Source organism: Ostrea edulis, chromosome 3, assembly GCF_947568905.1.
Source record: "Ostrea edulis chromosome 3, xbOstEdul1.1, whole genome shotgun sequence".
NCBI lineage: Eukaryota > Metazoa > Mollusca > Bivalvia > Ostreida > Ostreidae > Ostrea > Ostrea edulis.
The window spans coordinates 9,622,068-9,638,401 of record NC_079166.1 but is presented as its reverse complement, the minus strand read 5'-3'; the positions used below and the strand labels follow the sequence as shown (position 1 = coordinate 9,638,401).

Below are 16,334 nucleotides of genomic sequence, written 5' to 3'. Positions count from 1 at the left end.
TGATTTTGTAAAGGAAAACAACCGCATTTAGGGTTTTTTGTTGTGTTCGTTCATTTTGAAACCGCAACTTAGCAAATCGAAGCATTATTCAAAAATAGCAGAAACCTGTCCATACCATTTCATTGATCATCAAATTCATAAGTATTTACTATGGTGTAACTACATGACCTCTGATGGTATCTCCCAAAACATCTTCATCATAAAAGAAATATTGTCGTTTATGATTTTTCTTTAACGTCACACAAATGCTTGACTATGTCCACAGTCATAAGACGAACTTTAAAATCCGTTAAAAACAGGACACTTATTAAAACAAGCGTCAAAGAACGGTCACAAAAATTGTTTCATATAGCTGACAGTATAAAAGACACGTTTCTATAATTTTTAATACGTATTTAAAGATGAAGGTAACGAACAGTGAATAATCTGATAATTACTGTAACGAATACAAATTTAAGAGTAACATTTGTGTAAACACGGATCACTGGATATACCAGAGGTGGGATCAGGTGCCTAGGACGAGTAAGCATCCCTTGTCGACCGTTCACTCCCGTCGTGAGCCCTACATCTTGACCAGGTAATTTGAGTACTCCATAGTTAATTTTACATAAAAGCTAAGCCTTTTATAACTTTCATGTCATATAACCGAGCGCCTCCTTGCGGCCGGTTTTCACTCATCATGCATCTCCATTGTATGTGGATTTATTCAGGGCTTCTTTTTCTGAATCTGGAGAAGGTTGACACGGATCAGAAGCATGAGGGCGATTGTCGATACTAAAGCGTAATGTTTTTGTTTTTCGTCCACGTCTGATGACTAATAACACGCCAACGACCACGAAGACAATGGTTCCAATGCATACAAACAAGATTATGGTCTCGGTTCTACAAAGAAAACCAAAATTGAGCATCAAAATACTCAATTCCAAGTGCATGGATCATTCTCTTAGTGGATTGTACGTATGCACACTTACGATTGCTTTGCTTTCTCGGGATGAGTCCCTGCTTCATGTGATTTCGTTGTTGTGCATTCGGGAACTAAGTAGGAAAACGTGCACAATAAAAAAGAGCTAAAACAATTTTCAATGATAAAAGTATCTCAGATATAACAAATATTTCTTATGAAATAATACAAATGTGTATGATCATGTGCCAATTCCATGTTTGTGTGTTATTTTATCATCATCCTTTAACGTGTTGTGATATTCTTATCAATCTTACACGACATTGTAGATGATTTATCATCATATATTCATGAAATATTTCAAAATTAAATACATTGGTAGGACTTCCAAGATTCGAATCTGCTAGGACAAGGCTTGGTGAACTGTTTGCAATCTGCGTCATAGTTGTCTTGTATTCGTTCGCCCCGGAAGTTGTATTCCGGACAAAATCCTACACAAAACAAAATAATTATAGTATAAATAAATTATGCATGATTACCATTTAATCAGTTTAATGATACCTGCATATATACGTCTATGTAAAGTGGTGAACTATTATCCTTTTTAATCGACTGAACTAATCCCCAAAAAATTCCCATAACCTACCTAACAGGAATATACTAGGAGCGCAGACTTCAATGGTCTCATTCCTGAAGGCATTTGTAACACAGTGGTACTTGAAATTTTCAGGACTAGTACAATTTTGTGGGATGCTTGGGCAATTTTTCCTTTTGGCGGCCGCTCTCCACGCCTCCTCCGTACTTGGACACGTGGTGTAGGAAACGGTCAATATCGATGATGGACAATTTTGGAACGCTAGTGACTGGGGGAGAAATATTGCATGTAAATCATTCTTAATGCTAATGTTTTGCTGAGTTGAGCGAGTTTGATTATCGATGTACATGTATATCATAGCTAGAATATTCTCTGATCTCAATTTCTCTGTTTACGTAATATATCAACTAGTAATCCCCCTCCCGCCAATTGTAATGTTATTGTTTCCCAATGATGCATACATTTAGTTTCTCTTTGGCTAGGTTTTAGATTTTGATTGATAAAACACATTTAATCTGCATGCGTACACTTTTTTCTATATTGTTATCTAAGCGCCCATGTGATACGCTAGTGTAAAGCAGGTGTTGGAAAACGTGGAACGGATTAGAATTCATCAATTAGAATGATGAATGTAGTTAAAATAATACCAACAATAGAGAAAATATGCTTTATTTTGATTAAAATAGAATTTTGGAAATTTGTTTACAAGCGGTAATACAATTCCATCTAAAAATTCTACACCATAAATTGAATAAGCTAAGCTAAATGTTTGTATAAGAGATCACAAAGCTTTTTACATGAACCTTGAATTTTCGGCATTGACAAGAGGTTTGCGAGCAGCGACATCTATGGAAGATAATTGAAAGAGCATCCAGGATCTATATGCCCTCCTCCTCTCGTGGCAAACCGTCTTTGATACAGCGTCTGTGAGTACTTACAACAATTTTTTCAAGTCAATATGTTAAACATGTTCTGCTTTATCTATTAATTTTCTAACTAACAGAGACTTATGCGACTACAGCATTCCACTCCTAGATAAGCGGGGACTTTTTTGTTAGATTAATAAAGAGGTGACCATTAAAAAAAAAACACTCTCTAAGCATTTAATTATCTCATACATGTATCTGTTAATTCCTCTTACTATGGTCATGAATTTCACAATTAGTTTTTATTGATTGTTTCATTTTCCCCGCTGTGTCTCATCAGGTTCAACACTAATCCGCAGGATACCAGTACATGTACGATTTTTCAAAGTTGTTTTCGGACGGGGGAGGGGGTATGAAAACCTCTTATTCATTGGATTGATTAAAAAATCCCATGGCTGGCCAAGCCAAAATAAAGTAATAAAATTTGAATGGGGTTAAATTATATTCAAGTCTTTTTCAATGTATCTATTTCAAATTTTTTTATTTATGAAAAAAAAAACCTCCGCATTGCCACAATCGGAAGAGGGCGTGATACCCACAGGCGCTTGCTTATGATTTCCATATTCAAATTATTATGATTTTGAAATGCATATGCATTAGTATGAGTATTGTGGTAGTTTGGGGTTTACTTTTATTTCTGAATTTCGATCCCGATGTAAATTATTCACCCGTTGTATTTTACCACGCCCACTTTATCTTTTAGCCAATGACTTTAATGACAATTTCTATTGTTTAATTGCTATATAAAGCCACATAGCTTACTATTCGTGGTAGTGAGACAGCTGGCCTTGCTAACTACACTTCTCCTTCCAATCTTCCTTCTACGTCTTGTTCGTCCGTTTTGTTCTTATACTTTGCCCTTGTAACTTACTAAATTATTATATTACCTTTGGGTTGGGAGAATTTCTTGATAGTTTATAGGATTTAGGAGTTTGCATTTGTCATATTCATACTGGTAATAAATTCGTAAAGTGTTGTTAATCTTATGTTCATTTCTATTGGGTTTATTTTCAAAGTTTCTAATCATAGTGTAGTTGGGTCGTTTCGAAGTCGCCACTATAAAATAAAGGAAAACAAACACAACGCGAAGTACAGACTATACGAACGCCAGACCTGTTTCAGTATAATGAAACGGTGGATTCTAGGGATGACTTCCCGTACTCTCTGTAATGTTCATAATAAGCCTTTTGATTCTACAGTATTTTATGGTTTCTTTCCTGTTACGTTTTCCGTTCCGCGTTTTAGCAACACCCGTGTAAATCCCCCTTTCTAAATTTAGTTTTTTCAACTGCGAACAAACCTATAGAAAAAAAAAACCCAAAACAAAACAACAAACAAACAAACAAACAAAAACAAAAAACACAAAAGGGTCTTATTTCGTTGATAGTTGCGGAACTTATTAGATTGTCACAGATAAATCTCGATCACAGACTCGCTATACGTCGACAAATTTTTTTGGTTTGTTTAAATGTCTAACGCCTCCATCCTTTCAAATGGGGATTATATTTTTATTTTAGAAAATACAAAAGGTGGCAATTACAAAAGATAGCAAATTATAGATCGAATTGTTAATCTTATACTATGGATAAAACATTTTTTGATTGAACTGCATTGTCATCAGCTAACAGGGGCGGATCCAGGAATATTGCGGTTAGCAACTTTATGAGGCAGGGGATCTGGGGGCTGCTTTAAGATCCACAGTGGGTCCAGGGAGAAGCGCTGGTGGTTGCCCCCCCCCCCCCCCCCCCCGAAGCTTCTGGATTTAACAGATTTTGTAGGGTTTGAAGTATGTCTCCTTACATAGTCATTTTTATTATTTCCTGTCATTTTTAGTACGGTGAAATATTAAAATGACACAATTTTTAAAAAAGAAAAGAAAAATGTAAGTCCTCCCAATAAAAGTAATTCAATAAATCATAAGATTTTATCATTAATTCCTCCGGGAGTGGAAGAAATTATTGCTTCTTTTATCGTTTACATTTTTCTAAACAAGAGACCACGATTTACCTTAAATTTTGAAGGATTATTTCAAAGGGGAGGAGACGCCTGCTGCGCCCCTTTAAATCCACCACTGGCTAATTTGTAAGAGTAAATGTCGTTAACTGAATCATGCGCACCCCATTATTAGGCTTCCCCGTTTCTATATTTAGTGCGTTTAGTATCATCATGAGATCATTTCCAATCCTTATGTTTTGGGGCTAAAATCATACTTTGTCCTCAAAAGTATACGGACACTGTTATATATCCCATGATGTATAGTATCTATAAACCATTAGAAGTTTGTATGATTATTATTTACAATCTCAAAATAATTCAGGATAGACTGTTACTAAAAAAAAAAAAAAAAAAAAAACAAAGGAAAACATAATTCAATTTTACATCACTTCAACAAGCAAATATTTCCTCTTCGAAAAAACATGATATGATTTTATATGTCCAATATGAATAGGAATATTTAAAACAAATGCTACTTACGTATTTAGCTTGTAGATGAATTAAAAATAAAGCTGAAAGAAATAATAATTCTTTTTTCTTGGGTAGAATGTCCATCGCAGTCAGGGCATCAAAGAGATTGTCATATAATTATGTCTTTGTATGCTCACTGCAGCATGTAAATCCTGAGGTGTTACTAAACGCGGAACGGAACGGAATTTAAGAATTAGAATGATAAATGTAGCTAAGATAACACCAAAAATCGGGAAAAAAATACTTTGTTACGATTTAAATCAAAATTTGGGAATTTGTTTACAAGCGGTAAAACAATTTTATCTTAAAATTCTGCATCATAAATTGATTAAGTGAAGTTAAACGTTTGTATAAGAATTTACAAAGCGTTTTACAAGAATTTTGAAATGTCGGTATTGATAGATGTGTTAGCGAGCAGCGACACCTATGAGTAGAGAATGGAAAGAACATACGTAATTTATATGCCCCCCCCCCCCATGGCAAAACGTCATTATCATTAACGCATATTCACATGTAAATTTATACATGATACCGTGTATGTGTACACCTGCAACAGGGAGTGTGGTATGTATATAACAACGAAAAATTGTGATTTTATTAGGTTAGCAAGTTAAACATCTTGTGTTTGATATATTATTTTATAAGTTACAGAGGCTTGGTGACCGCAGCACTCCAATCCTAAATAGGGACGACTTCTGGCAGTTCATTTCTACACTAAATACTTGTATATCTGAACATTTAGATTATAAATGAGATGACTTAATTCCATTAAAGCATAAATTCTGTGTTAGCCTTTTAGCATTTTCATATATTACGAAACAAATCTGTTGATTCCTCTTACTATGGGTTGTAAACTTCACCCTAGTTTACATTGGTTTTGTTTCAAGCTTTCTTTCCTACTGTACATGTGTTTTTTCAGTTTCAACACTAATCTGCAGGATATCGGTAAATGAACCAACTTTCACATATATTAATTCCAAATGAGGTTAATTTTTTTATCACACTGGACTCGTTCGCTTTGAAATTTGATGTGATACATAAAATTAATGTATATTGTACCAGGTGTAGAACTAAATTCAAATTCAGTTATCTTTTAAAATTAAACATATCTAGTTCGATTAAAAGAACGTTTAATTTTAAAAGGCAATGTTTGGAGGAAATTGCTCAAAACATTATTTTATCTTTTACAATGATTTTTTCGGGAGGGGGGGTGCTTTATTCATTGGGTACGCTCATAAAATCTTTTCTTAGGGTATCAGCCAAAATAAAGTAATACAATTTGAAAGGGGTTCAATTATAATGTACGTCTTTTTTCAGTATATCTATCCTTTTCTTCTTCTTCATTTGTGAAACAACATACTGTCACAATCGGGGAGGGGGGGAGGGGGGGGAGCAAAGCCGGGAAAAGGGATGGTACTAACAGGCCCTTGCTTAATATTTTTTATTAAAACTTACTATGCCAAACATTAAGCAAGCACCTGTATGTTAGTACATTCATCCACAAAATCCACCGTTTGAAAATACATAATGCATTAGTATGAGGAATTAATATGAAGTGGTGGATTCTGAGGATGACTTCCTGTTCTCTCTGTAATTTCTGCTTCCTCTTGTTCATAATAAGCCTTTTAATGTTATAAAATGTTGACCTTCTCACAACATTTCTTAAAATATTTTCCGTTTTCCATTCCGTTCCGTCTTCCGTTCTGTTTTTCGTTCCGCGTTTTAGCAACACCCTAAATCCTGGCGATCTAAATATAGTGTACTATCGTCTGTTAATCAAAGTACTGAAAGTACTGATGGGAGTTGATTTTATCTAGGTTTGCACCAGATGCTTTTGGGATTAAGAATTATTTCTAAAAAAAAAAAAATGAAAAATGAAAAATTATCCTCAAAGGTAATAAACTGATGCATAAATGTATGTTGTGTCTCTATAACAATCAAAGCGCAATTAAGCATGTCTACATACATCGGTACGTTAACCCCTTGTCGGGATTGTATTTTACTATTCCAACAGATTATATACATTTACCTTTAGAATTCCTCTTTTTTCAAAATATGTCACTACATTAATATTCTAACACAAAAAGCATTTCTGAAAAACTCCACACATAACTTAATCATTCTTGGGTTTATGCTAATTCTTTTTTTTTTCTCTACAACTCCTCTTTTAAAAAATGGGGAAAAGGATTGACATGAGTGATGACTTACAAAACTAAAAAATCCTCATTGCAAAACTTGTACTTAAACCTCAGATATTTACTTATCTTTTATCTTTAAAATTGATCTCAAACGTAACTTCGTAAGCATCGAAAATTAACATTAAAATATCTACAATTTATTCAATCTTTAAAAAAAGTCATATAGTCGTAATTTTGCACATGTGTAAAGACGAATATAACCAACAGTGATCAATCTCCTATATGGAATACAAAATTAAGAGCTGGGCAAACATGGAACCCTGTACATATCAGAGGTTGGATCAGGCCCTTAGAAGAATTTTAAAAGCATCCCCTGTCAACAGGTCACACCAGCCGTGAGTCTCGTATCTTGATGAAGTAAACGTACAGGTGCTTGTGTACAGTACTCCAGGTACCCTTCCCCCTTCCTTGTTTTTTAAAATGGTATTTCGGGTGTTTTTCTGATAAAATATTAAACTTTAGAATGTTTTCACTTAAATGGAATACACATATTTCGGATAGAAACCGATTTTTAAAATGTTATATAACCGATTATAATAGATAAACAGGGTAGGCAATACAGGCGGCGACATTTTGACAAAAACTGCACTTCGCTGAAAAATCCTATTGAAAAAGCAACAATGATGCACCTCCCAACTGAAAAAAAACCCCGGTCATTCTAAATCTACTGGTGATTCCTGGATTAAATGCATCGCTATTTGGTGCGCAATGATTTCTTCACGCCGTTCGATTTCATCGCTTTAACCTCACCACCAATAACGAACCGAAGATTCTGAGATGCTGTGATATTTATGTCCCAGTCAGCTATTTTTAGAACGAAAAAAATCCATAGGTGAATTTGATGTAGCTAATTGTTGATGGTATTGAAGTTGGAAGACCTCATCTGGGGTTAAATAGTTTACTGCGATAATATATTTTTATCTATCTAATTCGTAGAAAGAATTCAATTTGTATTTTAAGATGTGACTTTATGGTAAAACTAAACTTTAAGTAAATGATACATACAGCTATATGGCTTTATCATCTTATCAAGAAATTCATTGTTTTTATCTTACGTATGTGATACATATGTTCTTGTATTTTTGTTTTCGACTCATTCTGACCCCCACTAGCTATTCTGTTCATTTTCAAAATAAATGACATTTTTTCAGTTCACATCACTGTCCTGTTTTCACTGCCTTTATCAAGTAACAAGCAAAGGCTACTTGGCAAGTCACATTAACTAAGGAACATAAAATTCATTGTTTTTATTACCTCTTTTGAAATGAGCAATTTTGACTAAAACTTGATGGGTTCAACTTTTTCTATAAATAATGAAGATTACGTGAAACAACAGAGAAGTGCATATATAATGTGAGTATGATTAATTCTACACAATGAGTACTATAAAAGTCTAACTGAATATTAATCGGATATGATAGAAAGTTATTTCAACATTATGAATCTAAAATGCAATAAAATCCTTTTTAGCTCACTATCTCAAATGAACTTTTCTGATCAAAATTTGTCCGTTGTCTGTCGGCGTTGTAAACCTTTTACATTTTCATCCAGAACTACTGGGTCAATTTCAACCAAACCTGGCCAAAAGCATCCTTGAGTGAAGGGCTGTCAAGTTTGTTCAAATGAAGGGCCATGTCCCCTTCAAAGGTGAGATAATCACAAAAATGCAAAATCAGGGAAGGGTCATTTAAAAATCTTCTTCTCAAGAACCACTGGGCCAGAGGAGCTGAGATTTACATAAAAGCTCCCTGATATAGTGCAGATTCAGGTTTATTCAAATCATGGCCCCCGGGGGTAGGATGGGGCCACAATAGGGGATCCAATTTTAACATAGAAATATATAGGGACAATTTTAAAAATCTACTTCTCAAGAACCAATGAGCCAGAAGAGCTGTAATTTACATGAAAGATTCCTGACATGGTGCAGATTCAAGTTTCTTCAATTCATGGCCCTCGGGGGTAGGATGGGGCCACAATAGTGGAACAAAGTTTTACATAAAAATATATAGGTAAAATCTTTAAAAATATTCTTCTCAAGAACCAATGAACCAGAAGAGCTAAGATTTACATGAAAGCTTCCTGACAAAGTGCAAATTTAAGTATGTTCAAATCATGGCCCCCGGGAGTAGGTTGGAGTCACAATAGGGGATCAAAGTTTTACATGGGGATAAATAAAGAAAATCTTTAATAATCTTCTTTTCAAGAACCACCGGGCCAGAACTGACATTTACATGAAAGCTTCCTGACATCATGGCCTCCGGGGATAGGTTGGGGCCACAATAGGGGATCAAAGTTTTAAATAGAAATATATAGAGAAAATCTTTAAAAATCTTCTTCTCAAGAACCATTGGGCCAAAGAGTCATCCAAGTGCACATTAATTGCTGGAACCAGCCAAAGCTGAAAGTTTCCAGACTTGAATTATGAAGGACTGCTCCGAGATCCGGTGAAGGCGTCAGTCCAAATATTCAGCTAAGCCGAATCTCAGCCGAGATTAATCTGTGCCCTGCCCATGAAAACATATATACAGGCAACCCAGTAAATAAAGTGGGGTGCTATAAGACGCCCAGAAGTGCGACCTTTAGCTATTAAGTCACCTGTTCTGCGTTTCTGCATGTATACACAATATGCACCTTGGTGACGCTGCACGCATCTCACCAATGGAAATCATTGTTCGTCTGGAGATACATGTAGGTATGGACAACTATCTAAAATTAATGTCGATTTCAATGGACTGATAAATCATTGAAAATATTAACATTTGCCTTCCTGGAAGTTTATAACGTTATTGTACTAGGATACACAAAAACCACTTCTTATAAGGGTAACACAGAGAGCGGGGTTGATATTTATAAATAGCCTTTTTGGCTTGTTTCTCTATCTCAACATCATGTACATTTATTACATGTATTTACTCATTAATGACTATCACAATAAATATTGTGCACACCAAGGGTATGATTTGGTTGTTACAATACATTGAAAATCAAGAAACAAATGTCACGAACCAATGAATACGTGTAATGAAATATATTTCTAATCCGAACCCCCCCCCCCTTCCGCCGTTATAAAATTATGCTATTTCATTTTATATTACATGTCTGTTTAATACAAGGCCTGTTGTTTATTTGGGGATGATATCCTTTAACATGTTTTATTGTTCTCATGTTTTTGACATCAATGTTACATGCACATATAATATCGTATTCAGCATGCTGGCGAAGTGTAGGAAGCCGGGGTAAAGAACTACTATTAATCTATAACAGGCGGAGTGTAGGAAGCCGGGATAAAGAACTAATATTAATCTAACAGGCGGAGTGTAGGAAGCCGGGGTAAAGAACTAATATTAATCTAACAGGCAGAGTGTAGGAAGCCGGGGTAAAGAACTAATATTAATCTAACAGGCGGAGTGTAGGAAGCCGGGGTAAAGAACTAATATTAATCTAACAGGCGGAGTGTAGGAAGCCGGGGTAAATAACAAATATTAATCTAACAGGCAGAGTGTAGGAAGCCGGGGTAAAGAACTAATATTAATCTAACAGGCGGAGTGTAGGAAGCCGGGGTAAAGAACAAATATTAATCTAACAGGCAGAGTGTAGGAAGCCGGGGTAAAGAACTAATATTAATCTAACAGGCGGAGTGTAGGAAGCCGGGGTAAAGAACTAATATTAATCTAACAGGCGGAGTGTAGGAAGCCGGGATAAAGAACTAATCTTAATCTAACAGGCGGAGTGTAGGAAGCCGGGGTAAAGAACTAATATTAATCTAACAGGCGGAGTGTAGGAAGCCGGGATAAAGAACTAATATTAATCTAACAGGCGGAGTGTAGGAAGCCGGGGTAAAGAACTAATCTTAATCTAACAGGCGGAGTGTAGGAAGCCGGGGTAAACAACTACTATTAATCTATAACAGGCGGAGTGCAGGAAGCCGGGGTAAAGAACAAATATTAATCTAACAGGCAGAGTGTAGGAAGCCGGGGTAAAGAACTAATATTAATCTAACAGGCGGAGTGTAGGAAGCCGGGATAAAGAACTAATCTTAATCTAACAGGCGGAGTGTAGGAAGCCGGGATAAAGAACAAATATTAATCTAACAGGCGGAGTGTAGGAAGCCGGGGTAAAGAACTAATCTTAATCTAACAGGCGGAGTGTAGGAAGCCGGGGTAAAGAACTAATATTAATCTAACAGGCGGAGTGTAGGAAGCCGGGATAAAGAACAAACATTAATCTAACAGGCGGAGTGTAGGAAGCCGGGGTAAAGAACTAATATTAATCTATAACAGGCGGAGTGTAGGAAGCCGGGGTAAAGAACTACTATTAATCTATAACAGGCGGAGTGTAGGAAGCCGGGGTAAAGAACAAATATTAATCTAACAGGCGGAGTGTAGGAAGCCGGGGTAAAGAACTAATATTAATCTAACAGGTGGAGTGTAGGAAACCGGGATGAAAACTAATATTAATCTAACAGGCGGAGTGTAGGAAGCCGGGGTAAAGAACGAATATTAATCTAACAGGCGGAGTGTAGGAAGCCGGGGTAAAGAACGAATATTAATCTAACAGGTGGAGTGTAGGAAGCCGGGATAAAAACTAATATTAATCTAACAGGCGGAGTGTAGGAAGCCGGGGTAAAGAACGAATATTAATCTAACAGGCGGAGTGTAGGAAGCCGGGGTAAAGAACGAATATTAATCTAACAGGTGGAGTGTAGGAAGCCGGGATAAAAACTAATATTAATCTAAGTAGGAAGCCGGGGTAAAGAACGAATATTAATCTAGCAGGCAGAGTGTAGGAAGCCGGGATAAAGAACTAATATTAATCTAACAGGTGGTGTAAAATTCCACTGCGTATCTTCATTCATGACAATGCACCACTGCTTTTCTGGAATTCAATCGATAGACATACAAAGGTACTAGTGCGTTCGGTGCAGTCAGATATTTAAATCCATGTTAGGAAGATACAACTAAAGGACGTGTACTCGTGTATGCTCTAGTCCAACTTTTTGCCTGGCAAGAGTTACACATCATTAAGTATTCCCCAGTTTCGTAAAAAAAAAAAGTGGAGTCAAATTCGTCTAAGGATAAGAGAGATGCGTGAGGGAGATAATCCTTAATTTTGAAATAAGTATAAATATATATGTGTGTTTTTCAAGGTATATTACATATATGTCTATTCTTTGATTACATGATGTCTACCACGTGCAATTATCAGTAATTGAACACTACTTGACTTTAATCTCTACATTTTTTTATTCTTCTTATACATCACATTTATTAAAATTCAATATATTAGGCACATGCTGGGCAATCGGTTGTATAGAGCATGTTGTAATGGTTTCTATTTGTTATTTTGCAGTTTTTTTTTACCCTCCCCGGAGGTATTGTTTATCTGAAAAGTAAAGAAATCAAGATACAATAGTCATTCTTGTGCCAGAATCAAAAGATTTTGTCATTTAGATCTCCGATAGTGGAAGAAGTTATTGCTTCTTTTATCGTTTACATTTTTCTAAACAAGAGACAACGGTGTACCTTAAATTTGGAATTATTTTTAAGGGGTGGGTCTGCAGCGCCCCTTAAATCCACCACTGGATAATTTGCAAGAGTGAATATCGTTAACGTAATCCTGCATAATTATCAAATGCATTACAGGAGCTCCCCATTATCGGGCTTCCCCGTTTCTATATTTAGTCACATGTGCGTTTACTTACATCATGAGATAATTTCCAAATCCTAATGTGCCAGACAAAAGTCAACTGATTGATTTTGTTGCTAAATTCTATGTTAAATAATACTTGATCATCAAACGTACACGGACACTGTTATATATCCAATGATATGTAGTATCTATAAACCATTAGAATTTTTATGATTATTATCTATAAGCTCAAGATATTTCATGATAGCCTGTTAATAAAGACACAATATATACAAAAAATAACACAATCCAATTCTACATCACTTCAACAAGCAAATATTTCCTCTGTGGAAAAAAAATCATATAATTTTATATATCCAATTTGAATAGGAAGGTAAAAAGAAATAAATGCAACTTACGAATTTAGCTTCTAAATGAATTAAGAATAAAGCTGAAAGAAATAATAATTCTTTTTTCTGGTGTTGAATGTCCATCGCAGTCAGATCATTAAAGAGATTGTCATATGTTACTGACTTTTAAAAATGTATGATCGACTGCTCACTGCAGAAGGTGAATCCTGGCGATTTAAATATTCAATTGTATAAAGTGCACTACCGTCTGTTAAAACCCTTCGGCTGCCTCGCAAGTTTCGTGTAAGTTTGTTTATGGTAAATTAGATTATAAATAAAAGAATGATTAATTCAATCAATTTGCCATCCTTTTCAAACACGGATATACATATGTATATGTGCTTATAGGATCAAGAAATAAGATGCATCAAGGTAGCGGATATAGAAATTATAAGTGGGGTTGTTCTTTCCGCGCCAAAATGGGGATATCATGCAGTGCGCAGCGAGGCCCTCTATCAACGTTGCAGATATATTTAATCAGTGGGACAACTGCAATTTGTGTTGACACAACGTTTCTACACTGATCTGTACCCTGCCCAAGAACACATCTACAGGCAACGCAGTATATGGCGGGGGATGGGTTACTACCATTTCAGGACAGCCCCCAGTAGTGCAACCTTTACCTATCAAGTCTTTTTTTATTCTTGCATTCAGAAGGTCAAGCCAGGGTAAAGAACTAATATCAATCTAACAGGCGGAGTGTAGAAGCCGGGGTAAAGAACGAATATTAATCTAACAGGCGGAGTGTAGGAAGCCGGGATAAAGAACTAATATTAATCTAACAGGCGGAGTGTAGGAAGCCGGGGTAAAAAACGAATATTAATCTAACAGGCGGAGTGTAAGAAGCCGGGGTAAAGAACGAATATTAATCTAACAGGCGGAGTGTAGGAAGCCGGGGTAAAGAACTAATATTAATCTAACAGGCGGAGTGTAGGAAGCCGGGGATAAAGAACTAATATTAATCTAACAGGTGGAGTGTAGGAAGCTGGGATAAAGAACTAATATTAATTTAACAGGCGGAGTGTAGGAAGCCGGGATAAAAACTAATATTAATCTAACAGGCGGAGTGAAAATTTCACTGCGTATCTTCATTCATGACACTGCACCAGTGCTTCTCTGGAATTCAATCGATAGACATACAAAGGTACTAGTGCGTTCCGTGCAGTCAGACATTTAAATCCATGTTAGGAAGATACAACTAAAGGACGTGTACTCGTGTATGCTCTATTCCAACTGTTTGCCTGGTAAGAGTTACATATCATTAGGTAATCCCCAGTTTCGTAATAAAAAAAAAAGTGGAGTCAAATTCGTCTAAGGATAAGAGAGATGCGTGAGGTAGATAATCCTTAATTTTGAAATATGTATAGATATATATGTGTGTTTTTCAAGGTATATTACATATATGTCTATTCTTTGATTACATGATGTCTACCACGTGCAATTATCAGTAATTGAACACTACTTGACTTTAATCTCTACATTTTTTTATTCTTCTTATACATCACATTTATTAAAATTCAATATATTAGGCACATGCTGGGCAATCGGTTGTATAGAGCATGTTGTAATGGTTTCTATTTGTTATTTTGCAGTTTTTTTACCCTCCCCGGAGGTATTGTTTATCTGAAAAGTAAAGAAATCAAGATACAATAGTCTTTCTTGTGCCAGAATCAAAAGATTTTGTCATTTAGATCTCCGATAGTGGAAGAAGTTATTGCTTCTTTTATCGTTTACATTTTTCTAAACAAGAGACAACGGTGTACCTTAAATTTGGAATTATTTTTAAGGGGTGGGTCTGCAGCGCCCCTTAAATCCACCACTGGATAATTTGCAAGAGTGAATATCGTTAACGTAATCCTGCATAATTATCAAATGCATTACAGGAGCTCCCCATTATCGGGCTTCCCCGTTTCTATATTTAGTCACATGTGCGTTTACTTACATCATGAGATAATTTCCAAATTCTAATGTGCCAGACAAAAGTCAACTGATTGATTTTGTTGCTAAATTCTATGTTAAATAATACTTGATCATCAAACGTACACGGACACTGTTATATATCCAATGATATGTAGTATCTATAAACCATTAGAATTTTTATGATTATTATCTATAAGCTCAAGATATTTCATGATAGCCTGTTAATAAAGACACAATATATACAAAAAAGAACATAATCCAATTCTACATCACCTCAACGAGCAAATATTTCCTCTGTGAAAAAAAATAATATAAATTTATATATCCAATTTGAATAGGAAGGTAAAAAGAAATAAATGCAACTTACGTATTTAGCTTCTAAATGAATTAAGAATAAAGCTGAAAGAAATAATAATTCTTTTTTCTGGTGTAGAATGTCCATCGCAGTCAAATTTTTAAAGAGATGATACCATCATATGTTACTGACTTTAAAAAATATACTGTATGATCGACTGCTCACTGCAGAAGGCGAATCCTGGCGATTTAAATATACAATTGTACAAAGTGCACTACCGTCTGTTAAAAACCGTGTACTGTCTCGCAAGTTTGGTGTAAGGTTGTTTATGGTAAATTAGATTATAAATAAAAGAATGATTAATCCAATCAATTTGCCATCCTTTTCATAAATGGATATACACATGTATATGTGCTTATAGGATCACGAAATAAGATGAATCACAGTAGCAGATAGAGAAACTATCAGTGGGATTGTACTTTCCGCGCCAAAATGGGGATATCATACGGTGCGCAGCGAGGCCCTCTATCAACGTTGCAGATATGTTTAATCAGTGGGACAACTGCAATTTGTACTGACACAACGTTTCTACATAGACAACGTTTCCACAGTGAAACACCATGAACATACGTGAGCAATACATTATCACATAAACAATTACACACTGATCTGTACCCTGACCAAGAACACATCTACAGGCAACGCAGTAAATATATAGGGGGGGGGGGGGGTTACAATCACTTCAGCACGACCCCCAGCAGTGGGACCTTTACCTATCAAGTCACTTGTTCTGCTTGTCTGCAGATACATGAAATGAACCTTGGTGACGCTGCACACATATCTCCAATCAATGGACATCAGTATGAGTTTGGAGACGGACAACCATTTAAATTTAATGTCGAGTTTAATGGACGGATAAATCATTGAAGATATTGGCATTTGTTTCCCTGGAAGCTTTTGACGTTATTGCACTTGGATACACAAAAAACACTTTT

The 16,334-nt window shown here is 35.7% G+C and overlaps 1 protein-coding gene across 4 annotated transcripts; it reads right to left on the bottom strand.

Moving 5' to 3' along the window:
• Positions 1–368: 368 nt before the first annotated feature.
• On the bottom strand, positions 369–15,576 carry LOC125675445 (uncharacterized). Of its 4 annotated transcripts, none has more exons than XM_056159929.1 (5): positions 15,412–15,576; positions 1,548–1,764; positions 1,276–1,392; positions 972–1,035; positions 369–882 (listed from the first exon to the last, which is right to left on the bottom strand). In XM_056159929.1, exons 1-5 carry the CDS (start codon positions 15,484–15,486, stop codon positions 678–680), a joined length of 678 nt encoding a protein of 225 aa, XP_056015904.1. In that variant the 5' UTR covers positions 15,487–15,576; the 3' UTR covers positions 369–677. The 4 variants fall into 4 exon arrangements, with proteins under 4 accessions (XP_056015904.1, XP_056015905.1, XP_048769054.2 ...); XM_056159930.1 differs by lacking the exon at positions 15,412–15,576 and adding an exon at positions 13,134–13,301; XM_048913097.2 differs by lacking the exon at positions 15,412–15,576 and adding an exon at positions 4,898–5,286.
• Between the last annotated feature and the right edge of the window lie 758 nt (positions 15,577–16,334).